The sequence below is a fragment of the Amblyomma mixtum genome, chromosome 3, assembly GCF_055824585.1.
Source record: "Amblyomma mixtum isolate Tamu chromosome 3, ASM5582458v1, whole genome shotgun sequence".
Lineage (NCBI taxonomy): Eukaryota > Metazoa > Arthropoda > Arachnida > Ixodida > Ixodidae > Amblyomma > Amblyomma mixtum.
In genome coordinates, this window is record NC_143014.1 from 218,866,631 (window position 1) to 218,894,332 (window position 27,702).

At 45.3% G+C, this 27,702-nt stretch overlaps 1 protein-coding gene across 1 annotated transcript in view; it reads right to left on the bottom strand.

Annotated features, from left to right (window-relative positions):
• LOC149353718 (nose resistant to fluoxetine protein 6-like) overlaps positions 1-26,054 on the bottom strand; it is a 57,733-nt gene extending 31,679 nt beyond the window's left edge. Inside the window, exons 1-6 of the mRNA XM_089575850.1 lie at positions 25,697-26,054; positions 22,083-22,294; positions 14,376-14,487; positions 6,685-6,769; positions 3,360-3,451; positions 2,678-2,854 (exon numbers count right to left, since the gene is read on the bottom strand). Coding sequence (XP_089431976.1) covers positions 2,678-2,854; positions 3,360-3,451; positions 6,685-6,769; positions 14,376-14,487; positions 22,083-22,294; positions 25,697-26,054 — 1,036 coding nt within the window. The remainder of the gene's footprint in view (positions 1-2,677; positions 2,855-3,359; positions 3,452-6,684; positions 6,770-14,375; positions 14,488-22,082; positions 22,295-25,696) is intronic.
• Between the last annotated feature and the right edge of the window lie 1,648 nt (positions 26,055-27,702).

Consider the following 27,702-nt stretch of genomic DNA (forward strand, 5'->3'; position numbering starts at 1 on the left):
TCTCCCTTCTCCTGTCCGGCCTTTCTCTTCTCATTTGTAGGCAAGGTGTGTCGACTGGCTTTTTTTTTTCGCTGCCTTCTTGGTGTGGTTTGAACAGCGCTCGCCCGCCACGAACGTTTTAAGCAGACGGGAAAGTGTCTCCCCTAGCGTTATTCATGTTAGTTTTCGTTCGCTGTCACTGCTTGTTTCTAGATTTTGTGGCATGCAAAAAGCTTTGAGTACTTAGAGACGTAATATTTTGGATCCATATCGGGAGTATAAAGGACCAATATGCAAACTGGACCCACAACCAATCAGAGAGGCAGCGCCCAATTTGGGTGTCACCTCATTTCCGCTGTCGAAAATGGCCGCTGCGTTGCGACACTATCGGCTCGAAACGAGCATTTCTGGAGAAGATTAAAATATCAAATACTACGATTTCGGGCGATCATTTTGGGCGTTCAGGAGCCACAATGCCCCTTACTCTGCGTACAAAGAATAAAAACCTCATGCTTTGTCTACGTCGCAGGCACCTTTAAGGGAGACATACTCACACGTTAAGAGCCTGAGCTACCACAGCCGAACAAGCCTCGTGTTGAACTGCAGGAAACTCTCGCGCTGTGCATTTCAGAACGTCGTCTTCAACAACTTCCATCTGGGGCGCGAATGGTTATGCACCTTTCCTTTTCTCAAAATCAGCGTAAGTTTTAGACTCCGTTGATTTTGAGGAAAGGTGCATAACTGGCTCCCCTGAGTCAGTGGACACCTCAATCGCACTTTGAGGTATATGGCGGTAGTATCCACGTGCAAAAAACCGTGCTTTCGCACCATATTTCGAGCTTAGCAGTGCTAAACTGCCAATCATTTTTTTTTTTCAAGTATCTTAAGTGAACTCTTTGGCCTGAGTGCAAATGTTCTCGCCCTGCGATCATAGCGGATGACAAAAAAGGGTGCAAAGCTTGGCCTGTCTACCATTTGAGTTGTACTGCTCTTCCGCAAGAGTTGACCAATTGGTGGAAGTCAGTCACCCTGTCAAGAAATAACGCGCATCGGACACGCGCGAAAATACGGAGAAAAAACCGTAATCCTTAAAAGGCGTGGATATTTACACACATAACTACAAACAGAACGTTGATTTATCTTCAGATCTGGACCAATTGTCCGCACTACACACTGTCGTCATGTATCACCAGAAGTGGGAACCTTCGTGTTCAGATCGACAGCAACTGTAAGAATATGTGCACTTTAGTTAGCCCAGATGCAGGTGAAGCAAATAAGCGGACTAATAAGCAGCTGTAACATTGAGGATGGCAACTATAAGTTGCATGCGGCAGTACTAATTGTATGCGCCATCTTTTGCGTTGTATTCTGAGCTCAGTATCTCGCGTAGGTTTCACGCAATCGTGAGTGCAGCAGCCCAGTGCCCTCCAGGCCCAGTACTCTCCATCACCCCGTCGAGTGAGCGAATGCGAGCAGTATGTTTCTTCGATTTTCCTTCGTCACAGCGTGTCTTGCCACGCATGCTACCGCGCATCGTAGCGACCTGTGGTGCGCTCAGCGTTGTTGGGGATGGAGGTTCGGAGCCGCTGCTAGCTTCTGCTAGCTGCTGTTGGACGGAACCGCTGGTCGAGACGACGACCACCCCGGCGTGGGCGACGTCTCGACCAGCGGCAAGGAAAGGCAAGAAGGCGGCAAGGAAAAAGGCGAAGCGGCCCGAGAGACCTGAAGGCGCTAGGTTGCGCGACCCTCAGCGCATGCGAGCACAGGGATTGAGCAACAGAGACCACGCATGCAGGCGTGTTGAGCACGCGCAATTGAAAATAAGGATGCGTCCTTCACTTTCGGCACTGTATTCCGGGAAGCGCTGGGCGAAAGGGTAGCCGAGCTTCGTGCTGGGGGCGAGAACAATGAGTAACTTCGCGCGCTGGTCGCTGCTCGTCGCCAAGAGCCGGTTCTCGACTTTGCATGCGCTACCAAGGCATTCTGAGCGCGTCGAGGGGGCGCGGAGACTACATTGAGGGTAGGAGTTTGCTTTTTTCAGTGGCCTTTTGTCCTGAATTGACAGCAGTGCCATCATTAAGAGTGAGACTCCAGCGGGCGCGTCTGGAAGGCTAATAATACCTTCAACGCAGCGGAGGTGATTCAGCTTTCACCGTCGCGTAGCCATTCAAAGTAGCTGTTTTTTTTTATTCCTTCTTTTGTGTGAGTGAAATCGAAGGGACAGGCTATTATGCGGCTAAAATTTTTGAGTTCATCGGATAGGGTTGTACTTTCTCATAAATTCGACAAAGATTATCGTCTCACTTCTCATCACTTTGTTTGTAAAAATGTAAATAAGCCCACTCCTAATCTTCCTCCGATCACCCAACTCATTGATTATACGGCACTTCTGTCCTGGTGGTGGGAACGGGCGTCGGCTTGACTGCGGTTCCGTCAAGCAGCAGCGGCAGCAGTAGCAGCGAATCCGAACCTCCCATCATCTTTAACAGCGTTCGCCTGTCGATTTCTGCATGCTGTAAGCTTCGTAGTAGGCTTATGTATCCTATATTATTTAATCGCCCTCCGGAACAGAGTCAGCTGACGCTGCACTTTTTTGCTTCTTTCGTCGAGTTATCTTTACATTCATATACGCGCTCCCCAGAATAAGCAGAGCTCGGGCTCTACGCAGTGATTTCTTTGCACATCATAACAGACTCACCCCAAACGTCAGACACGAAGCCGCTCGTATGTGCGAGTACGGTGTAGGCCACGCTGAGGAATCGTAGGCCGTGCAGAAATTGCAGACGGTGGGTAGGGTCAGTTTTTTCAGCCGTACGCAATAATGTCCGTGTATTCGCCGCCGCTGAGAACGGTGTCAATAAACCATGAAGGAATCCTGAAACATAGTTGATTTCTTGCATTAGCTCAGTTGTAAGTGCGTTGGAGGAGGGGCACCGAATAAGCACTGCTGATAGTCGAGGTAATTAAAGAAAAACATAACTATTAAACTTCCATGCAACACGAGGATTTTGAAAGGTTGCAACTGGTAAGATTTAGGTTGCAGATAGGTGCAAAAATGTGTATGCTACGTAGGTTCACGCGTGGGGCGCATGAAGACAACATTTCATATTTCAAATCGAGAAATTTCTCCTTTAAGGCAAAGTTTATTTTAACTTTTAACGAAAAGAATTATGCAGTTAAAGCACCATTGATTTTCATCTAACTAGAAGTTACAATTCTTATACCGATCGGATGGTATTAATCTGTCACTGCGCCTGCGTAAGTAATACAAGAATTGTGTGTTTTTTGCGGTCATAGTAAACCACTGGCGGGGGTATCAGAAAATGAGCTGAAGGCAACTGCTAGTAAATCGAAACAGCATCGGTGGAATGGGCACTGACCGTTTTTATCGTGGCGCTGTCGTTTGGACTGCATGGCGAGGTCAATCGACGTGGCACAAATTACAGTGATGACAAGGAATCCTAGGAATGCACTGAAAATTGAAAAGTCATCAAGTTGCATAACATGCTTGGTAATAGTCAGGAGTATATGCACCAAAGTCATAATATTCCAGTGTTGCGCTGTTGTCTTTGCATTACTTCTCTGCATGACTGTGTGCCTCTGTATGCATACTCCTCCAGATTTTTAGTAGTGTCGCTTGGTGAGTGATTGAAAGAGAAAAAAAAATTCATGACTCTATACCATCGAATTCGTAGAACATCATGGAACCCTCTAGATGAGTGGAAACATTATCCAGAACAGGGGGAAAGGAAATGTGAAATAGGCTGTAAAGAAAACGGAGGATGGTGGTAGGAAACGGTTGTCCTATTGGGGGAAATGTGTCGATTGAAAGACCGATTACATCATTTTGTGCGGTCGGCCATGGGAGTTGTACGTGTATGAGGTGCAACTTCAAGAAGCTGCACGTGGCGTACGGTAGACACCGCGGCTGAGGAATGAAGTTTAATTCGACTGCATGGGACTCTTCAAGTGCAGCGAAATCGAACAATACCAGAGTGTTTTGAGATTTCGCCTCCACCGAAATGCCTCCGTCGCAGCCAGGATTTTATTGCCCAGAGCTGGCGCAAAAAACAGGACCCTAGTTACAAAAGGAGAGAAATTGGAGTTTGCGGTACAGAACTGCAGGCCGGCTATTCCTTCCGCGAACTTTTTGAAATATTATTATAAGGCTTTACCCCACGCACTGAGGCGGCACGTCCGCATGGGAAGGCCGCCGCTATAAAAACTTTGATGAATTCCAATCAGGGATTCGGAACACTTCTTTATGCACTTTTTTGGCTCTTTCCGGAGCAAGGGTACTCGAATCGCAGATCTCTACCGCGGGTCGTTAGCTCTAAGGCCGGACTGGGAGCAATCACCGAACCAAAGGTCGTTCTTTGCAGCAGTCTGCATTTCCCTGCCGAAATCAGCGGTTTCAAGAGGATGTCTGCGTCGCATATTTCCATCATTGGCGCGCTTCCATGTCGCGTCATATTGCATCTCGCTCTGGAGTAAACGACGCATGCACGTGAAAGCGCAAAGAAGTCAGGGTACTTTCTAGGTCAGCGGCGGGCGCCCTTCCACGACTTGCTCCAGCCGCAGCTCTGTGTGGGACCTCTATCGCGGAGTTGGCGGAACACACTGGATTTTGCCACTGGAATTCCGCATTATACTTTCAGGAATTTTTCCAAACAAACGACGAGCACAGTCAGAAAGTGGTCTGCGCAAGTTGTGTATGGGACCAGGCAGGCAAAAGTAGGAAGAATCTGATATCGGCAGTTTTCTTGTATATTAAAATTCATTAGCACATTTTTGCTCACTGTAGTCTGCATTGATATTTATATGGGAAACTCAGAGGATATCGTATTATGAGGCTTTTTCCTTTGGTAGAACTGTGATAGCGTGTAAAACCGTGCTATTCCGCGTCAATGACTTCGACGATCAGTCCCTCTATGGCGCAATCTTTCATAGAAAAACTGCCGCTAATTATTCGGAGCACGTGAACGAAAACGCGCGAAAGACATGAACTGAAACAAAACAGAATATTGCTTATGCATTTCGTGGTAAGTATCAGAACCGCTCTGTCGACTCAGCGATGGAACCACAAGAGGCAGCCACTCAACAGCGTTTCTTTAACGGATTGTGCGGCTAAAGTGACACAATGCAAATTTTCCAGCGCTGCTTCTTTTTGTTTTCGAACCAACAAAACAAGGATCGTTTCTGCAGTTGTTACGTGACAAAAGCAACAAACTTTTACTCAAAAATTTCTTGAGCCGTCGGTACTGCGTATACCGTTGCTAGACGCAGCAATCTCTCCGAGCCAAGGCAATCCCACATCAGCGTGCTGCCACCATTCTGCTCATCAGCTCAATGAAAGTGAAGCTTTTATGCATAAATTTTATCCAATCAAGACGCCCGCAAGGAAGCCTGGTCACTAATAAAATCCAACAAACATTTCTCAAAAGTCAGGATGCAGGCATGAATGGTAATAAAATTAAGCAAACACTGCATAAAAGAGCTAACACGTACGCTACACTGAACCACGCCTTGCTTATGTTTACCGACATATTGGCTTGTGATGGGAAATTCAGGGGGAACTTTGATTGTCTAAAGTGCGTAGAGGCGAAAGCCTTTTCCGCTCCACTTTGACTGCCTCTGTGGCACCGGGGATGTCACCACTGGATGACGTCACACCTGTTTTACTGTCTAATTACTGAGTAATGACCAATTGCGAATTAATGACTACTCACGAATTAAAGACACTTAAGCTTGGCCTTTAGGAGTGGAACGCGCCAGCGTGTTGCAACGCTGCCAGGAGTCCACGGAACGCCATCGCCCGTTCGGCGCGATGCCGTGCCCGTTGGAAACACCTTTGAACACAGAGCATTATTGAGGAAAGGAAATGGCGCAGTAATTCCCTGTCATCTCGGCGGACACCCGAAGAGCACCGTAGATGAAGGGAGGAAGTGCGGGTGAAAGAGGAAGAGGTGTCGTAATGAAAATAAAAATTGTATTTGAGGAAATGAAATGATGCAGTAACTGTGTCACGTATCTCGGTGGACACACGCCATAGATGACGTCACGTTTTGGCAGCTGCGCTTTTCCATTAGAGACCCCAGGCGCTGGATGTAACGCCGGATGGACGGGAGAATGAGTCATTAAAGGCGTTCGCCTTAACACATAGATATCACCAGTTTCACAGCGACGCGCCATTTCGCTTAGTTTTATGCGACTTTGTTCCGAAATAAAATTCGTTTTGTCACGAGCAATATATGATCAAAATAAAATCCTATATTTTCCTTTGATTCAGGTTCGTGCACTGCGCGATGTCAGTGCATGTTCAAGAACCCCAGGTGGTCGAAATTTCCGGAGGCCTTCACTACGGCGTCTCTCATAGCCTGAGTTGCTTTGGGACGGTAAACCCCCATAAATATAAACAATGCATAACAGACTTTGGCAGCTTGTGAGTTCTTTCAAACCTTTCGCAGAGGCTTCCGTAACGAGGCTTGAGAAAGTAATATATGCAAGACATGACCTTAACAGCAACTGAAGCATCCTTTCGGCGGGGGAGTTAATGCGAAATGGTGACGTAACTGTGGAAGTGTAGCGTGGTACAGAAGCTGTGCCCAGTGTTTCTTTCCCTTAATCAAAATTTAGAACCCATGACAACTTTGCAACCTCGGAGCTCTCTCTCTGAGATATTCTTCTATTACAAAAGCAGCTTACCTGACTGCTATTTGTGTTTTGTCCCATGGTTGAGGCTCAGCGGTGGTGCAGTGCGACACTTCAGCGGTGATCACCGAAGGCGTCACTGGAAAAAAAGAGGACGATTCGAGCTATAAATAGGCTTTAAAAAAGCTGCATATGTGCCGAGGCTGATTTCAGGCAAATTGAGTAGATTCATTTCTTTTAAGGCCTCATCGTTGGCGAACAGAAGGTTGTCAGAAGAGGTGTCACGCTTTCCGGTTGGTCGAAATGGTTATTACATCAGAGTGCGCGGATTCGCTGTAATGAGGTCACCCACGGATGCGTGGCGCCCCCTTTTGGAGCAGACGACAACTAATAAAATAGTTGTCGTCCGCTCCGACAGGGGGCGTAAGGCGTGCATGGATGACCACATTACATACCTCATTACTGCGAACAGGGCCATGGATACAACAGAACTCATCGAAGCAGAGAGATAGTCGTGCTAAAGAAGCAGTCAAAGTCGGCAGTCAAAGTGTGCAGTTGTAATGTGTAGTCAAAGTGTGTAGTCAAATAAAGCACTAGTACAGCACAAACAGTTTCGCAGTCAATGCCAAGCAGTGCGCCAGGTAAGGTTTTTCGCCTTGCAGCAATTTAGAGAGCCAAAGTGCCCCCTGAATTTTTTCTTTTTGTTTTCGTTAAAAGGCCACTGCATTGTCGCTTCATGCGCCTGAAAGCTGTTCTTCACTCCTGTAAAAATAAACCAAGCTTGCCAATTTACGTACATGAAAGAAATGCAAAGGAGGTCACTTTTTTAAGTAAAGATGCACTTACGTTCCTACATTGTTTTGGCTCAAGATGCTGAATAAACTTGGTAATTATAAGTGAACGCGAACATAGAAATAAGTCTAGAAGCCATGCGCCGCTTTTCAAGCGTTGGAAAGTTACAGTAGTGACAATACATGCGCAACAGCCGCCGCGGTAGCTCTGTAGTTATAGGGCGCTCGGTTCTGACCCGAAAGAAGCGCGTTCGATCCAGGCCACGGAGGTCGAATTTCGATGGATGCGAAATTCTAAAGGCCCGTGTACTGTGCGATGTCAGTGCACGTTCAATTACCCAAGGTGGCCAAAATTTCCGGAGCCCTTCACTACAGAGTCCCCCATAGCCTGAGTCGCTTTGGGACGTTAAACCCTCATAACCAAACCAATACATACCCGCAATTCTAGAAAAAAGCATTCCTGAATGGGAAAGAGTTTATGAACGCAACTTTTTCATATATGGGGATTTTACTGCAATAATCAAAATATCTGCAGATCTCCCGTCGGCATTAACATTTTTCCCGTTGACGTTCTTGCATATCGCCGAAAGCCTTTCCTATTGGTTTTCTAAGGCAGATTAAATGCTCGATGCGAGCTATCGAAAGACGTTAAAAGAAAGATTCTGCTATTGATCGGAATAATGGACCATTACCTCCAATATTTAAGTAACAGTACCTTAACACTTCTTCTTGGGCGAGTTGGTGCATACTTGATTTGAAGAAAATAGCGCCAGAGCATGCAAACCACGAAAATACAAGGACGAGACACAAAGCGCTATCGCTTTTATAGCGCTTTGTGTCTCGTCCTTGTCTTTTCGTGGTTTGCATGCTCTGGCGCTATTTTCTTCAAAACAGTACCTTACATTGTTCTAATCTATAAATTTGTTTTCCAAGAATGTTGAATACCAATTCCGTTGTTACTATGACACGATTGACATAAATACACATAGTGGGAGCACCGAACAAAGCGGAGAAACGGTTTGTCATGTTGTACGTCCTTTTATCACCTGTTGTGGTGCATTAACGTTACTAGAGTTTCAAGAGCGCACACCCAGTTTTTTTTTAGCGTATAGTAAAATATTTTATAATGCGCTGGAGAGTACAGGCTGATAGGATGTGGGCAGCTTTAACGAGGTTGCATGCTCTACCACGTCACTTACTGCGCGTTTGTGTCTGACCGGAAGCAGAAACTCCGACAGAAGTTTACTGAAGGCATTTTATCTATGGCGGTATAAACTACACATGCACAGGTTAGTCGGCAGACTTCCTTCTTGTAAACGCGCCGGTTGATTGCTGGCATCAGTACAGAAGATCACATTAGTGTTAACGTGGCATTCCCTTGAAAATACTCGGCCAAATGTACTTTTCTTCGCACGCAGTGAAATGACGTAGACACCAGTGTTTTTCGGTTTTAGTCGAAATGAGTGTATAGTTACCAATGGATGGTAGTGTCTTTATTTTGTTCACTTTTTTTTATCGTCTACAGGTATAGGTATATTCCGTTCAAAGAATTATTTCTTGATGAAACAATTGCATGTTTATTTAATTACAATCCTGCACTCTGCGAACGAATATATAAACGTGCGTCGTTACACCGCAGATGCTATTTAGCTCAGAATAATTATCTAACGCTTTTATATACACCACAGCGCATCTGTTTAATACACAGAATTAAAAGGATCGAAATTTACATTAATTTCGCGTTGATTTCATGAACCTTTCATCATTTTTTGAGGTCATCACATAACAAAACACTATCACGTGTGCACTCTCTCATTCCGCAAGTCATTATATGCAATAGCGATAAAATTCCGTTACCATTCAACTTATCTCGACCCAGGATGCGCGGTAAAAATCTGATAACTGAACCATGCGAAACAGTGACCGAATGATTGCTCGCGAACATGTGAAGAATCGCGTCGTCAGATACAAAGTTAGTGTTAACGACTTGTTAGACGGACACTTCGTTGGTCACCTCGGCGAGAGTCGCAGGAACTGTCTTTCATTTCTAGAGACGCAAGCACGAGGGATCAGCGTCACTGTCATGTCGCCACATGGACTCCACCGATATCCTGCGGATTCATGATCCGCGGCGCTGAAATGGTCGATGCCACCTGAGAAATCACTCCAGGGCGGCAGTTTTCGTAGCGTCCTCGTGAAGGCCTTCCAGCACAGTTAACCAACTTCTAGGCCGCGAGTAAAAACTTGCGGGCCTTTTTAAACTCATTCTTAAAAAAACAAAATGCGATAGCATTTACTTTGCCCATTATGGTGGCCACAATGAGAGTCCGATGCTGATCTTTCAATTTTACCGCCCGAAGTTCGCTTTTAGCCGGTTCCATTGGCCTTTTATGATATATTTATTGAACTTATAGCAAACATTTGAGTTTAGTTATTTTTAATCGTCGAACTACTACCTGCCATGGTGGGCTGGTTGCGAAGACGTCACAAGGTCGCGTGACATCTCTCCACTAATAAGGAAATTTTATGACAGTAGAAGCCGGAAATATTTTTTAAAGGACAACCTAAATGGTCTCGTGACACCAAAATTACTAGCGATGGCTGACATGACAAGCACAACCCGAACGAAAGCGCGAAAAAAAGGTTACAGCGGCTGATTCCGGACGCAGATTCAAGCATCTGAGGCATAGAGATAAATGGAGATACTTGTTATCGAACGGCCGGTGTTGTTTCTCTCCTCGGAACTTAATGAGTACTGATTATGGTCATTCTACAGAAATAATGCTTGCTAGGCAACTTGGTTGTTCAAAACTCCTAAACAGCGGCTGCCCCCATATTTTGTGGCCGAAATTAGCCGGCACCAAAGTGCTCACCCTTTTATTACGGAGCTTTGCTTTTTCACCTGCATAAGACTCTAAAGGGCAGACAGTAGCGGCAAGGATAAAAAATGTACTCATTACCGGAGTTTCTTCGTTTTTTTTGTGATAATGTGGAAATCCTACATAGTGCACTGGAGATTGGAAATGTAATTATCAGAACAAGTATTAGGCGTCGGGGATTAGAACTGAAGCAGTAAGGCCGCCCAAAGTACTTTTTGTTTTTCTTGACATGCTACCATGGCACTGCGTCCCGAAACTGGGTGTGTTCGTTGCGTGTACATGCATGCAGCACGACACTGCGAGCTATGCGAAAGGGATCAGGGGGTTCTGTCCACGTGCGCTATGAAACATGTGCGCTGATTGCAGCAGCAAAGTCACTTTTTGATTAACTGATCCCGCAGACGGTAGACAGTCAGACATATGTTCGCTGGCGCTCGGCATCAGCAGACTGCTGTTCGCTACAGTGTGCCTGCTGCTACGAAGTGTTTGCAAATCGCGTTATGGCGGTTTACACGCTGGAGGCATGCTAGGTGTTTTTTCATTGCTAGTCAGTGCGGCTTCAAAACTGCTACAAAGAGGGGAAGGTGCTGCGCTGATCACAATTGTGCCTAGTTTCGATGCTGCATGGTGGTTTGAGTATTCAGAGTTTGGAATTTTCAGTTTAAAGATAAAAGAAAACGATAAACGTACGGCCAAATTATTTTTTCGAGATTCTCTTTTAGCAGAAAAAGCGCAGTATATCTTTCACATACGCGTCATGACTTACTGGCCATTCAGTAACCGATACAAGGAATCAAAGACAGAATTAATGTGCGGAAGTAAGAAGTGCGGTTAGGCTATCGGTACGTTAAGCAGTGCAGAGAAAAGTTTTCGGGCATTGCCCTGCTAGTTTACATAAAAGCTGGGGAAAGACCGAGAAGCTTCACTACATAGTGAAGATTCGTCTACTGTATAGCAAAATGCCTACTGCTCACAGACTGCAGTCATCTTATAAAACCTTCCCTATTGATAAATCCTCCCTAATTTAATTCCGTATTTCGCAGCAAAAAAAAAAAGTTTTATACCATTGTTTTCGTGGCAGACAGGTTGCTTTCTTGCCGACACGGGTGCAAGCGGATCAGGATTAGCGCTGATACCAGAGGGACGAACTAGCTTGTTCTAGTAGCCTTAGAAGAGACCAGTACGGCTCGGAGCCTGAGGAAGTTTAACGGGCCCGGTTTAGCCTTCATCTCAGAGAGAACACAGCGGTTCGGAGATTAAGCAGTTGCAACCGGGTCCGCATTTACGCTCGAACCGCAGATACATGATTCTGACATAACGCACACTGCGAAATAATTCTCTTATTGTTTCAAAGTGGGACATGAACCGATATCATCTTTAGCCACCTTGACCGATGTGATAAACTTTGAACTTGCAAAGCATAAGTGAAAAAAAAATGATAGGTTCTCGGTCGCGGCAAAAAAATTATACTTGAGGAAAACTGAAACGCGGCCAAAATATACACGGGTATTTTTATAATAGGCGACTTATTGCACGAAGTAGCTACAGCGAATGCAGTAACTTTATGGATAAGCCTTGTGCAACCAGCAGTGAAAAATATGTAAACTTGGAGAAATGACTGCCAAGGCATGAACCATGGGATGTGGAGAAGAAAATGGAGAGCACAGGGTTTGTTTTGCACAATTTCTTCAGTATTTCGTTAAGAAGCTTCAGCACACATACGGGGCAGTCGGCTAGCTACGACTGCAATTTCTATATTTGATCAAAATAGACGTGCATATTTGTAAATCGCGTAGTTACGCAAGACAAGAAAATATAGACTTAGACGATCAGTGGTTCGAATCTTTGTGCTGAACTGCTTTCTTTTTTTTCCTTTTAGTTATTTTTATTTTATTGCTCTGCGGTTTTTTCTCCAGCCCACGTTTTATCTCGCAGCACCGAGGGTCGCCAAGTAATCCATGGCCATCCTGTATAACACAGGATAACGCTGTTTCTTACAGGTACGTCGTGTTCGTTAACCTAGTTTACACAATTTCTATCAAAGTCATACCGGAAGAACAGAAAGCTGGGCGAGTTCGTTGTTATCTATTTTTTAACAGCGCGAAAAGGCGACGACGTTTACATACACAACAACACAAGCGCTGAATTTCAACTGAAAATTTATTAACACAAAAGACATTTATACATAATCCCGCCAAACAAACACACAAAAAACCTACTTAACTGATCTGAAACATCCGGCAACGACTTCTCAGGAAGGGTAAATTCACGATTCATCAGTGACAATGACGGTTTAGCGACACACGCAGAACCCCCCTTATCAATGTGATAGGCCTCTACTAATTCTCTTACCGTCTGATCTTTGTGTTGGAAAACCTACAGACGTGCCTTGAAGCAGAGGGGTACAGGTGTGTTCACGTTGTCTGCAATGCAGAGCTAAATTTGATCCGCCTGCTTTGTCCAATGAATTAAAATGTTCCCTCAGGCGGTCGTTTAAACAGCGTCCTGTCTGCCCTACATACCATGCGCCGAAAGACAGGGGAATTCTGTATACTACCCCTTTCACGCAATCGACCCTCCTTTCAGCATGATTAGTGGTGCATTCACTTTCGGTCCTCCTACCAAGTAGGGACTCACGGCTTATTTGTACAGCCGGGCAAATATTACTCAATTTTCTACGGGATGAAAATAAAACGTCTACTTCATATTTACGACCCACTTTCTTCAGACGGTGAGAGACCGGACTTCTCAAAAGGCAAACGGAAGATTTCCCTCGGAATGTAAGGACACTGACAACGATTGCAACCGTTGCAAGGCACCGTCAGCTCGCAGCTATCCACAAGCGTGCACCATTTGCAAGCTGAAAAAACGTCAGAGAATGTATACTACATTCTAATCAGGGGGAAAGAACGGACTTCTGCTATATAGAAGACAGCGATGAGCGGACAAGGCCGCGAAACGTAGCGTTCGCGCTATAAGTCAGCTGCGAACAAGTAACGGAACAGATTACGGATGATTTTCCTCGGAGTTGGTGCCTATGGGATTAGTGCTTACGCCCTAAAAATTGAACAAGGCAAAGCACCCTCTGCTGCGCAAGTACCGCTACCGTTGTGGAACGCCGTGGTGCCGCGCGTAGCAACCGCCAGCCCGACGTTTAGATGCATTCGTCGACTACAACCGCAGGTGCTTAGCCATTCATTAAACTCTCAATTAAAATCCCAAGCTGGCCATGGCTCAACCTACCACAGCATAACACAACGTACTGCTAAACCTAGAGTCCTGTCCAATGAAGCCAGTCGGGCGGACAAGCGCAGCATAAATCCAATCAGTGCCGTCTGCTGGCAACCCGACGATCGCTGGTCAAGAGCCACCGCGACCCTGCCAGCATCGCTCTTTCTCCATATAAGCCTCGAGCGGCCTAGGATTACAAAAACTTTAGCGGATAGAGGACCTCTGCTTCAATTTAGCATAAAATATTAAAAAGGCAAAATTTTAGCATGGGCGCGGGAACAAGTTTTTCTGGTTCAGCCGCGCCATATGTCGCCGGCACGATGTACTGTTCGCGTGCTCCTGAAGAGCGGGACGCTCCTAGCGAGCACTTTTGTCCGCAAACCAAATTACGGCAGGACTTCCATGGCCATTAGAAGTGTTGATAGTATTCTATACTACGTAAGTTTGGATATCGTTGCGTAACGTGAAAAACTAATACATAATTTTCCGTGTAATGTCTCTAGCTGAAACTAGACTGGCTATTTTTTATCTACTCCGGCAATAATTTACTACACACCAAATAACGTTTTGCCGCAGACCTCGGCTTCTAATGGACGAAGTGGCAGAAAAGCTGCAACTCAGGGATTACTCTATTTCTCGTCCTTGGAAGCGCTGAAGAGGGCTGGTTTTAATCCAGGAATGCCTTCAAGGGCTGGATTTTCACCTCTCTTTGTTCGCAATTTTCTTCCCTTACTTGAATTTCTTGAGCTCTATGCATGAGCTACCAAATAGAACAAATTGATCATGCAGTCGCCATTGTATCCCCTTGCTTTCATGTTTTAAATAAAAGGCCTGTCACAAGTACCTGAGTCTACGAGAGCTTGTAGATCTTGCTTGGAGCAGTCGTCGAGGACGCAGATCCCAATGCGCATAATGTGCGTATCAATGTGAAATAGTAGGTCCTTGAAGTCAAGCACCTGAAATAAAAAGGGACAAAAATACGCATCTCAAAAGTTGAGATCGTGGAAGATCTGTAATGACCTTCATTCAGAAGAAAGTGAGTTTTCTCGGAAATCATTCAGTTAGAATCGATTGTCCGGAAAGCAACATCGGGGCCGTAAGGTCATTAGAAGATAAGCACTGTACAAGCAGGTTTAACAGAGACCGTGGTGTGGAAGCAATTTTTTTTTTCGAGCTGCGTTCGAGTTCTGTTTTTGGCCTTTCAGGTTCGGTTTCGGTAGAGCTCTCGCGTACTATTCTGTTTTAGTTCGACCCTGTTCAGACTGGTTCGGGATGAAATGCATAAACTAGAGGCGATATCCCTGCAGCTTTACAATAAATAGTCGAGAATGGGTCACAGGCAACATGATGAACTATATTGTCGAATGGTTGCAGGTGCACATTTTAGAGTGCATTTGAAAGCTGCATACCGACGGCGCTTCATGCATGCTTTAATTAGTAAGGCGACGCCTGTCGCGCTACGGCAAATGTAAGCTTTTTCAGAGGTCTTATCGGACGAGCTGTTTGTTGAGGAGGCTTGAAGATGACCTCATTAATGTTATTCGTTCAAGTAGTTATAACTCCAGTATACAAAGGTTTTCAATTTTCAGAAGCAGAGGTTCTGCTCAAACAAAATTTGAGCAAATTTGAAGAACATGAAAGATTTCATTATTTCTTTCTGTCTCAGGAACAAAGTAGTCAGAACACTGGATAGGACGAGCTTATGTCAGTATTAGTGCAATTATGCAGGCACTGAAGAAAGGAAGGCTTCAGTAAAATGTTTGGTATTGCTAAGTGCCTTGCGTTCATACATATGCTGTAATGTGGCAATGTGCTCGAGAACGCGCATGGAAGGATATGCTAAGGCAGGGATTCCAAAAAGAAAAAGGGAGAGAGGGTTTATTGAAGGGAAAGGCACAGAGGTTGGCGGAAAAAAATCTGGCCAGCTACTGTGCTACTTTGCACTGGGGAACGGGAAGAGGAGAAAAAAGAGAGTCACGAAGGGGGATGATGATGGTGGGAGGAGGCAGATGAACAAAGAGAAGGCACACTTGCTAACATTATAAACGCGAGTCAAGGTGCTTGTTGCTTAAAAAGCGTGAGCGCGCTCGCATTGCCTGTAGAGTTTTCGAACTATCTCCCCAAGGACCGAGGATCAAGTCCTCGGAGAGGGCCTGGTGTCAAAAGACCTCAAAGTAGATGCTAGCATAAGTCTTTCTCGTGCATACGCTGGGCGAGGCCGTGCTTTGCGCCGGCGCTGCACGTCTGTAATTCGGCGTCGTCAACTGTGGCGGGCGTATGACGCATCGATACGTCTCGCCCTGTTCCTCCGCCTCGGATGGGCGGCATAGACCACTGCCTCCTCTTCCCCTTATTTTGCTTCACAAAAGTGCTCTGGGGGTCACGTGATCAGGGGTGGGTAGATTCAGACTATGATGCGGACATCGCGAAACCAGGTCAGTTTGCCATTAAGGTCTAGCGCTCTGAAATAAAACGCATTTGTCCTCCTGATGCTGGCCATCGCTTATGTTTTGCAAATTGCAGTTTGCTTTCCTTGATGTAAATATTGTATCTCTATTCCTATATTATGATGAAACAGCTTTTGCGCCTAGCGTCGTGGCCACCTTTTTCTTCCTGTGTGCCTTTGTGCAGCGTAGATATCATAGGATCACTTCAGCTTATTTTTCCCACTTCGACAATTACGGGACATCTTGAAGCCAATGAACTGTTACCAAAGTGCCTCAGCGACTGCACACGTTGTGTCTGTGAAGGCAAAAGTAAATTGCGCAATAGATTGGTATATGCGCAGCTGTCTATTTCCTATAACTGCTCTCACAGCATCAGCCATATTTTTATATTATCATACACTAGGGACTTAGCCTAAGACTGTCGGCTTCATCCCTTTGCGGGAGAAAGTGTTCGCCGACCAGCAGCTCTTGCGGGCCCGAGCAAACAGCGTGGCCACCTGGTCTAATCGCGCCGCTAAGGGAACAAAGCTTCTCTTCTCCCTTGTACGGCACGCCGGCAGCATGGGGAAAGGAGCCACTTATCGACTGCGCGCTATGATCCGAAGGCAGTAATCCCTAAGAAAGCCGAGCCTCCCTTCTTCCTTGTCTTCATTAACGAAGGGGGTGGCCTGGTATCAATGCCACAGAGCGCCAGAGTCTGAAGAGGGTGACATTTATAGAAGCGCTGCTTCAAGATGCCCCCCAATTCGCGACCGAATTCAATACGGCCTGCTTTCTTTTTTGCAGATTTTCCATCGCCGTACGGAAAAGCTGGGTGACTTTGACAGATCCGAATTCGCGACCGAAGAGCCGCCCTCGCGACTTGAACAGCTAGGAAGAGGGCACCAGCCACGCCTTCTACTGAGCGCGGCTACACAAACGATGAAGAGTGATCAGCCGATTGTAGCTATCTTCATGGGCCTAATTCTTCAGCTAGCGAACTGGGGATCACAAATCCTATAAAAACAGCCGGATGGCAACCTGAAATATCATTCCAACTTCTGTAATCATGTATAACAAACTGTACAGTCGTCTCCCCCCCCCCGTTCTGGCTGTTCCTCATGAAGCCCATAAACGAGGAACCTTGGGACCTGAATGAATCAGACACTCCAAGGCCCCCACATCTCTACCAATGTTAAAGAAATGGCGGTGTGTCAATTTGTATTTGAGTTCGTACTGTTGCTTTCTCGTCAAGGGTGATGCACCCGCTATATATTTTGATCTGTGCAAGCGTACAAATTGTGCCAATTTGATATGACATAGTTGATAAGACTTTGGTGCGGGAATGAAATTTATTTTGCTAGGCATCGTAATGGAAGCGAAGAAATTCAGAGAAATGGATTTGTCTAAGGACACAAACCTACCAATGCGCCTTCACGAGTGGCTGTTCGAACAGGCTAAAAGAAACATGCCAGCCGTATACACACCCACTAGAAAAAACTTACGCATCGAAAGAAATTACTACCCACTGCCTGCTACATTCAGGACAAGTCCTTATTGGCTCTCAAACATCAAACCAACTTTCTTTCACTCCTTCAGGGTATGCACTACTTGACATGAAACAGTTCAGGAGACAGCCAAAAGAAGAGGGTATTTTTAGTAGACTTTTCAAGAATTGGTAATAAAATGGGTAGGGTGTTGTGTCATTATCGCTTTAGTTTTTTGTTAAAAAAAAGGAGTGGACCTTTCTGAAAACATGTTCCTTATACCTACAAGTGTTATGATGGTTCGTGTTGTTCTTGGTATGCTTCTTTCTCTAGGCCTTGATACAGCACTGGAATTCTGGAAGGAGGACTCCACCCGTCTGATAGTCAAGCATCTCTCAAGACCAGTTTACTAATAACGTTTGTTGTCTCTGTTCCTTGATACAGCAGAAGAGGAAGAAGAACAGGTTGAAAGAAATAAAGAGGCAGGGACTATTCGATGTGATTGGCGTCGAGTGCGATATTATAAAAAATAGTATTAATAAGAGCCTGCGGTCTTTTGTTGTATTATTCAGCCTTCCATGGTGTTTTCTGTCGAGGATATTTTCTAACACTGCCGCCTAACATATTCCAACCACAATGTATCCTGGTTGCAGAAGAAACTTAGAAACTGCGAAAAACAACACGGTGCCAGTAGTTACGTCTTTCTTTCCGGCACATTGAAAAATGCCATCCATTTTCTTAGCCAATCCAGAGCTCCTTCTGTAAGTTTTCGAAGCAGGCCAGCCACGGCGTTCACATATCTCTCTTAAGAACAAATGGCGGCGACATCTAACTGCGTGACGCTTTTAGGCACTGAAAGAGTAAAATGGACACAAGTGAAGACCGCTACCTGGGGTTGTTCTTTTGATTTGTGCTTACTCGCCTCGGCACTTGTCTCTTGAGAATAAATCGCGAACCCCTTTAGTACATTTCTTCCTCCAGTGATTTTTTATAATTGACCCTTGGAGCGGGGTTTGCAGAAATATATTTTTTGGCGAGAAAAGTAGTGAAAGGTGCTCAAGAAAAACATATTGCGAGGAGGAACTACCAGTGGAGCGCTTACGCTTTTGGGAACAAAAGCACTCGATGACAGATGATGCAAGAATCAGACTGCAGTGAATATTACTTCTGGAATGAACAGTCCACAGGAAGAGTGAGCACCAATTACGCCAAGCAGGGTTGTTTCAATTACAGTCGAGCAATGTTGTGCTGCAGGGACAGCTGCCTCGGAGTTTTCAACGGGGTTCGAGATCAGCTGAATATGATGGTGCCGGTTGAAAAATGCACTGCATGATAGCCAAAGATTTAGAAAGTAATAATAACAATAATCTTTATTTTCCATCAATAAAGGGTCATGGGAGAGGCTAGAAATAAAAGGAACGGGCTCTTGATTACGTTCTCAACGACATTGCAGTGGGCAGCGGCAGGACTCAGCGGGCCTCGTGATTATACACATTACACAAATAAAAGAAGGGAATAAAGGAATACAGAGAACACGCGAATTACATGATACCACACATCAGCATTACCGGTGTGGAACAGAACAAATGCTTATTCAATGGTACTGATACCATGTGTCAGTCAGGGATCGTTACTTGTGATGAGGTAATGTCGAATAAGTGAATTGTTGATCGATAATGATCTTTTTATTTGTTTAAGACTTTATTTAGGATGGCCGGTAACTGATAATGTGGTATTTGGATGACCGCAGTTCGTTATTGCGGTAGTAGTAGTCCAGTATGATCTGTGGCGATGGTGATAAGGTGATTTGTACTGTCGCAGCAATACTAGCTTGTTTAGAAATGAAAGACGCCTTTAGTTTTCAAGCTTGAAGCGATATAGTAACCTGTAAGTGTATTATTTGAACACAGTGATGATTTATAATTGTAGAAACAAATGTTTTATTGTGTGTCCGTGTGGGAGGTTGTATACCAGTAGAAGTCTTTTGGTAGAGCTGCTTGGTAAACACCTAACCTCACTAACGAGACAAGGCGCAAATGTTTAATGCGCAGACAGCGTTAAAGATGGCATAAAATTATATACACATCTTCACTGGCTCTACCACTCCATCTCCTTGCTATGGCAGCGTGTTGCATACATTGTGACACTTGGACTTTTATCAAACTACGCCGTCTATTATTAGGCAGTACAGATTGGATCTTTTTAATAGGCAACGCCAGGAACGGAGAGCGTGCACACTTAGCTCCTTAAGTGTTTAGATACAATACACTTAAGAAAATTTCCTTCCACAAACAGGATGATACCTTTCTCAAGGCACTCTTGTTATGAAAAAAGTGCAGAGAATATTTACTACATTTGAGCGAAAGCACGGATTTTTGCTACGTAGAAGACGACGGTGAGCAGGCAGTGCCGCGGGACGGGGCAGATGGAAGTTGATGAAGACGACGCTCTCCAATGCACAGCGCGAGAGTGGTGCAGAGTGTGGTGCAGTTTAACACAAGGCGTGTTGGATGTGATAGCTTGTTGTTTGCCCTATATCTTGAAACCCTTTGCCTCAGCATTATTAACAGCGTAACTATACGTTAAAGACATGAGAGCGCAAAATGGGGACACGGACGAGGAAGGCTCTCTCATGTCCCGTTTTGCGCTCTCATGTCTTTCACGAATATGCTCCAACAAGCCCAGCTTCAAGCACTTCTTAGCGTAACTATCCGCGGTTTGTCCCCGGCACAAAGTGGAAATCAGATTTTAGCCTAAGCAGATGTTGCCCCTTTTTTGTTCTGATAAAATGAGTGGACTTGAGGCATTACATTTGAGAGAATAGTTTTGCGAGGTATCAGGTGCGGCTCATAGTTAAGATAAATGCATTGGGCCATTGGCGTACAACGCCAAGTCATTATGGTGGCGTAAGCTAGGACTGCGGGACCCTTGGCTACCTAGGGCTTCCTCTTCACCAAATTTGCCACAGTGGAGCCTACTGGGATTCACAGCTAATCTCATTAAGGCGACAAACTCAGGCTTGGTTGGGTAGGGAATTGCCAGTGTTTGTTCTGGTTCAAGTCTGCAACATTTTTTTTTATTTGCAAAACTTGCTTATGTGCTGTAGGTTCTCCACTGTGCGAGGAAGAAAGCGCAGATGATGCACAGAATATTTTCTGCCTTCATATGACGTTTCCAATGGGAACCCATGCGTCACGATAACCTATTTCTTTCTCTAGAGTCTGGTGGAGTAGTCATTGTTTACTTATTCCTTCGTCAGCTTGTTTCGCGTTTTTTCTTTTTCAAATCGGCAAACCACCATTTTATTAGTACCTGCGCTTATTAGGCGTCTCAGTGCTCATCTGCCTTTCCTGCTCGCACCGACTGGACACACTTGTGAGGGGCCTTTATGGCAATTCCTTAAGGAAGTTGCTGAAAACTTTAATTTCTTCACTGTGCGCATTTCTATAGACTACCTGTCTATCCTCTATAGAAGGCAGACGACTCCGGCACTTACAGAGTACTTGTTTCCTGTACCATTGTATTGGCAACCTTTTTTGGAGTTCCGTGACTCCAGTGTTTCAAAAAGTGTTAGGCGAATGTGCGTTTGTTCTGCTACAAAAACATTCCTCTTTAAGCTGCACACATATGCGCTGCCTTTGAAGGCGTGGCTTCATGCTAAGAAGATGCTTGCGCCATGGACGGTGAATTGCCGCCTCTGCAATACACCAGAGACAACTGACCATTGTTTTATTATGTGCATTGATGCTGTGTTCTTCTGGTACATATTAAAACGAACAGTTAAAAAGGACATTGACGTCACACCCTACAGCACCCGTTTCTTGTCTGTGGAGCAAAACTGTGTTCTGCCATATGATCTATTTATATTACTGGCAATATTTAGTCACTGGACGAGCCGCATAATGAACCGCCGCGCCGAATCACCACAGTCGTTAAATATGTTTTTCGAGAACAATGCGCTTTGGTGCGAGGAGTATATGCTGCCCTGCAAGAGCCGCCTAGCTGGCTCCCTTATCTGGATGCATGTGTGTGCCTCCCAGACTTTTGATGTTCTCGAAGGTGGGGTAATGCAGGGGTATGGTGGCCTGGTGTTTTTTGGTGTACGCATACTTAATTGTTCTTTTCGGCACTATTTCCATGCAATCAAGAAAAAAATGCGGCGATAGCCTAGTGGTCTCGCTGAGCGGCCCTTAAAGGAGATCTGCTGACGCCGCCGCGGGTTCTACTCCCATTCATGGATATTGATTCAATTTCTTTTCATCTTTTCCATCGTTTGACGTCTAACTCATCTGAAGGTCAAATATGCGCGGTCCGTGATTGAAGCCCGAGTTCCAGCAGTGGAGCTTTCGCTTCGAAAAACAAGCGTGCACGAACGTCATGCACTATCGTTAGGCCAAGATTCGGAACCGACAATGACGGAACACAAAAACTGACTGTATTCTCGGTAGCGCTGTCAAAATATGTCGTCATAGCACTCTTTATGCCGAGGATACTGGAATATGTACCCACTAGAGCTCTTTTCCTCACTAATACCACAGCTGTGAATTTAAACAAAGCCCCTCTGTTTAAAGTTGCGTTTTACTGGTGCAGGTTCATCTCAGTTATAACACTACCCAGACACAGGTTGTTTGCACTTACCCTTGGTTGCATGACGACCGAGATGTATGTCAGAAATCTCTCCCATGTGGTAAAGTTGTTGAAACTGAGCTTAAGGTTGCAGTACTGGCCTCTTGACAGCTCATTTCCCCAAGGGCCGCGTACCTCGGTTTCGATGCACGAGTCAAACGCTCCAAGGTCTACGCGGTTGAGTTGAAAGAGGCCCGTTGGGTACTTTCCACTCGCATCAAACACTGCGTGGACACGTAAACGCCGCTGAAATCCTACAGCAAGCAAGGACCCTGCGCTTGAATTCAATATATTTTCGTGCTCAGATCGCATAAAATAAAATATATTATGCTATAATGACAAATGCAGCGAGAACGAGACGAGCTGGCGTATTAAAAGATAGCCACGCTGTTTAGAATGCTCTTCAAATGTAAAAACCCTGGAATCGGCTCGCAATTTTTTTCATGCTTCCGATTTCCTCAATAGGCCATATATACCTTTCTGATTTGGGGCTGAAGATCACTTTCAACGTTCATCAGTGTTTGAACTTGCGACAAAATCTCAGATCGTGTTTTTTTTTATATTTTCCCTCCCATTGGAATGAATCAGCTCCTTCTACGGAAATGAGGCCCACTACTTCGCAATTTAGAAAAGACGGCTGAGCCAGCTCATCAGGTGATTTTAAGAATAGCGACCAGCGGAGTAATTGAACGTAGTCTGTTTTGAGAAAAGCGAATTCCCGCTACAGCTGGAACCCTTTTATGGCAGCACTAGCCATGGAGAAGAGACACTATGTGTGATTTTTGTTACGAGGCGCGTATGCTGGTCATTGTAGAATCTATTGAACGGTAGGTGCCGCCGGGATAGTACACGCAGTATTTCTCTGATTCGAGAACTACTACGGGTGCTACTGATACTACGGGATATTTTTGTAGATAACCTTGGATATACAGCAATTTTTTATTTTGTCCCTATTAGGATTGAAGAATAAATTTTGAACATTTGGATTTGGATACTAATGATAGTTTCCAAACAAGAAGTCTCATATGTGTTGAATATTCAAGTAGTATCCAATCTCATTTGCACAAAATGATCCTTCAAGAAAAAATTACGAGGAACTTACCGGCTAAAGTGGTGAAAGGCGAAAGCCTGAGTGCTGCATTCTGCTACGCGATTGTTCACTGTACATTTTGTTGGTGCATTAATTAACTGCCAATTAATGACGCTTAAGCTTCGCCTTTAGGAGTGGAACGCGACAGCGTGTTGTAGCGCTGCCACGGAGTCCAAGGAACGCCACCCCCCGTTCGGCGCGATGCGTTGCCCTTTGAACGCAACGCTTTTTGAGGAAAGGAAATGGGGCTGTCATTCTCTGTCATCTCGGTGGACACCTGAGCCGCACCGTACAGGAAGGGAGGAAGTTTGAGTGAAAGAAGAAAGAGGGGCCGTAATGAAGAAAATGAAAATTGTATTTGAGGAAAGGAAATACGCAGTAACTGTTTCACTGAGGAAAGGAAGTTGCGCAGTAACTGCCTCACATATTTCTGTGGACACCCGTCAAAATTCGCGCGCGGTGACGTCACGGCAATTTGGACCAATCAAATTGGTTTTTGAGGAAAGGAAATGTATCTGACTCTGATATCTCGGTGGACACCTAAACCTCGCCGTAACGGGAAGGGAGGAAGATGGGAGTGAACGAAGACACCGTATTCACTAGACGCACCTTTGTTCATTCCAAATCATCGAGCTGGCATGGCGGAGTGGTAGCGTGCTCGGCTCGCACTCCGGAGACCGGGGTTCGATTCCCAAACTCGGCCAATTTCCTACTCGGTTTTATTTATTTATCTGGTCTGACTAGAAAGGTTAATTAGACTGATTGGTTAAGTAAGCAATTAACTAAACTCACTCAAACTTACTTGGAGCATCACTATACAATCGCTTTAATTGGTTGCATGGTTAGTAGCCAAGGTACAATTGGCCCCGTTTGAAATTCGCCCACTTTGACGTCACGACCGTTTCGACCAACAGAAAAGCGTGACATTTCTCTGTCGACAACTGCTGCTTACAACGATGAGGCATTAAAGGCTTCCGCCTTAATATAAGCCCAAAAGTCGTCAGAGCATTGAAGAGTTTTAACTAGGCACGAAAAGCGCTTGACACTCCAGAGCACGGTTCTACCGACGGATGGAGAAGATGGAAAGACGACAGTCAGGCAGCCGCAAATTAATCTAGTTTGACGCCGCAGTGGCGAACGCAGAATGACAACAATGTGGCAATAATGAACTGTTCCAGCCTCGTGCTACGAGGAACCTTCATGCTCACAACTGACTCCGATATATATCGCATACGAATCTTTCTAAAAATAATTTCTTCCCCGAACTATCACAGAATGAATCACCTTGCCTGCTCCTAGTTATTGAACAGGCTGGTGATTTCTAGAAAGCGTAGCATGCGTTACACTGATCTTGCTTCCTGGTTTTTCTACTCTAGGTTTGCATGCGGTGTCGAACTCCTCTGTTCTATTGTCCCTATCACACTTTAAGAATTTTTTTGCTTGTGTTTTTTGTTTTTTTCTTTTTTTGCTTGCTTGGAGACGGTCGAAGAGATAAAAGAGGTTTGTGGGGAGGATTCCTCTTCGTATGAAGTTGTGAAGAACTTGCATCGTCCATTCAAATGTGGTCGGACTTCGGTGGAAACGGCGCCAATTGCAGGGCGACCTAACTCCACTCTCGATGAACACACTATCCAGCAAGTGGAGGCCGCCATTTTGGAAAATCGCCGCATAACCGTTCGATACCTAGCCCAAAATGTCAAAATTAGTATGGGGTCCGTGAGAAAAATCATTCAGGACCATCTTCATATACGTAAGATATCCGCTCGCTGGGTTCCCCAGCTGCTCATACCTTTCCAAAAGCAGGAACGAGGCCATCAAAACCAAGAGACGTGGCATGCTCACCGAAATTGTGTGCCTTCTGCAAGACAATGCCCCAGTTCAAAACTCACATGTTGCCCAGATGGAAGCACGCTGCTGCGGCTTTGAAATTCCATCGCATCACTCTTATTCACCCGACCTCACAACATCGGACTTCGACCTCTTTCCAGCAATGAAGTTTTATTTGAAGGGCAAGCATTTTCCAATGATGTGACTCAATTTTTGAAGTCACAACATGGCTTTTGGAGCAACCTGTCGACTTTTACAGGCGAGGTGTTTAAAGTTGCATAAAAAGATGGGAGAAGAGTATGTTCCTGGGGTGGCACCTATGTAGAGAAGGACTAATAAATCTGCAAAGTTTCTTTGCTCTCCGTCCAAAGGAAGTGGGTCAGGGGAAATATTTATTGAACGCCCCTCGTCAGATTGCTGTGAATAGTTCCTGTCACGTCTTACTTCTCCTTGCCTCGACGGGAAAATGTTACAAGTAGTCGTGTGGCTGCAGTATCAGTATGATACAATACTAATTCCAATAATGTCTTAGAAAGCTTAGACGCCTCAAGAGCTCTATATGACCCCAGGTACGCATTTGTACCACTTATTTCCGCTAGCGTATATGAGAATTTCGTCTCCTGGGAACATTTATTGCTGCTGCATTAACGCCCGCAGCAGTTCTGTCTCAGCAATTTCGCCTGACATAGAAAAGCGAGAGTTCACTCACGTCTCAACGCCCACGGCTCCATGTTCTCGAACGCACGGAATGTCCTGCGTAGCGCTGCTTTGCACACGGGCCGCACATCGGCCCTCAGCAGCTTGGCTTTTAATGAAGCAGGTACTTGGATGAAACTCTCGGCCACGACTTCTTGTAAGAACCGCTTGAAGTAAATGTCGTCCTTCGCTCTCATGTCCACTGTTGTCATTGACGCTGGTGTCGAAGGTTGCATCTTCGAAATGTCTGGCGTACTGTCAGCACAAGAACATTGAATTATCAGCAAAAGCAGGAGGCACGTAGTCACGAGTCCTGCTGCCGTGAAGGGGTCATAGCATCTGCCATTTGGTGCATGGTTTAGACAGGGCATTCTGACCAAGCGCATCTCAGCAAATGGCTGAAATTGGGCGAATGAGTGAAGAGAGGGCTGCCTGTCTCGCTAATCAAGCTGACTACGTATAAACGGAGCGAGCGTTGTCTTATAGAAGGAACAAGAAACGCACGCGTTTTAAGCGCCTTTTAAACTCCAGCGTAAAGAGCTCAGCAGCTGCTACTAGAGTCAGACTAGCCAGAGCAAAAATTGAACGGCGCAACAACCTCGCTTAACAACGACAAAAAAAAATTCAAGCACGCAGTTCATATCTGAGGACACAGAAGGTCGACAGATATTATTAGGCAATTTCATTGAAAGGACTGCATTGAAATGAAATAGGCCTGGTGGAAGCTCACAGCTGTCTTTGCATGCCGGAGAGAAGCATAACGTATAGTTAGCTAACGCAGACGCCATCGAACGAACAGCTCACAAATGAAAATGTTGCGTACTGTTTTGACGTCTCAGTGATGCATTTTATTGTTCGGTTGTTACGAACAACCCGAATGAAAGGGCTCTGATTCTACAAGGGGAAGCTTTGGGCCAGTTGGTCTGACATGTTGACATGTTGTCCTGTCCTCTTCTCGTTCTTCAGTCCTGTCAAGTTCGCGGTTATTCCTCCTCTCGGCTCTGATTCTGCGCGACAAAGACAATATTACCGAACCATAGAAAAAAAATATTAAGCCTGCTTGCATGTCCTTACCAAAGCAGAGAATGAGAGGTCGGAAGATTTGTACATTCGTACATTTGTACATTTGTATGTACGTTATGCTGTTCATTGGCAAAAACAAAATTAAGGCTCACATTGAAGTAAATGATTCCCTATGTCCTGGTTTTGCTCATGCTAGAATTCCAGCTGGAGCTGCCGCCTATGGTATAAGTATAGCAAATATAAATAGTTCAGCTATTGTAGATCGGAGTGGTTTAGCTACAGTAGCCGAACGGAATGCCTCGCATCTCCCGTTCAGAGCCATTTGTCGCTCTACCCCGATTGGCACGGAACAGTTTAAGAACTATTGCGTGGTCGGCGGCTGCTCCTGCTGCTTCTGCCTCCTACCACTGGCGTGTGCGACGACGTCGCTGTAGGCAACTTTCATCGGTTACCACTTGACGTCAAGCTGAATGGCGTTAGCGTCCGAAAGGTCGGGATTAATTCCGAGTAGATGGATGTGTGTCGCGACGGTCCACAGCAGCTAAGCGTAACAGAGGGTAGCTACTGCCAAATATGCATCGCATCCCCTGCGCCCTGTAACGTGATGGGTGAGAGTGTCCCCATGTGGTTTCTTTGTTCACTGCTTGACTGCGGATGAGGCATTTATATAGTTGGTAACAAGTCGCAATGGGGAGGGATAATGGAATGCCATAATATAACTCTGCGAACAATGAGCTGCGAAAAAATGATAGCATTTTCCCGCGTTCATATCACACTGCTACGTGTGTTGCATTCCCCTACAAACTGGTCTTTTTCGGCAAAATGTCGCAGATCATCTGCACCTAAGTGAAATTCGAACTCAGCCCACTGAAAGTCGGTTGTTAGCGCTGTAGTCTGCACTGATAAAACGGCGTGCATATTTGAAACATTTTTCCCCCATTTCAACTATAAATAGGAAAAATGGTAATTTTTTTTTTTGGGGGGGGGAGGAAATGG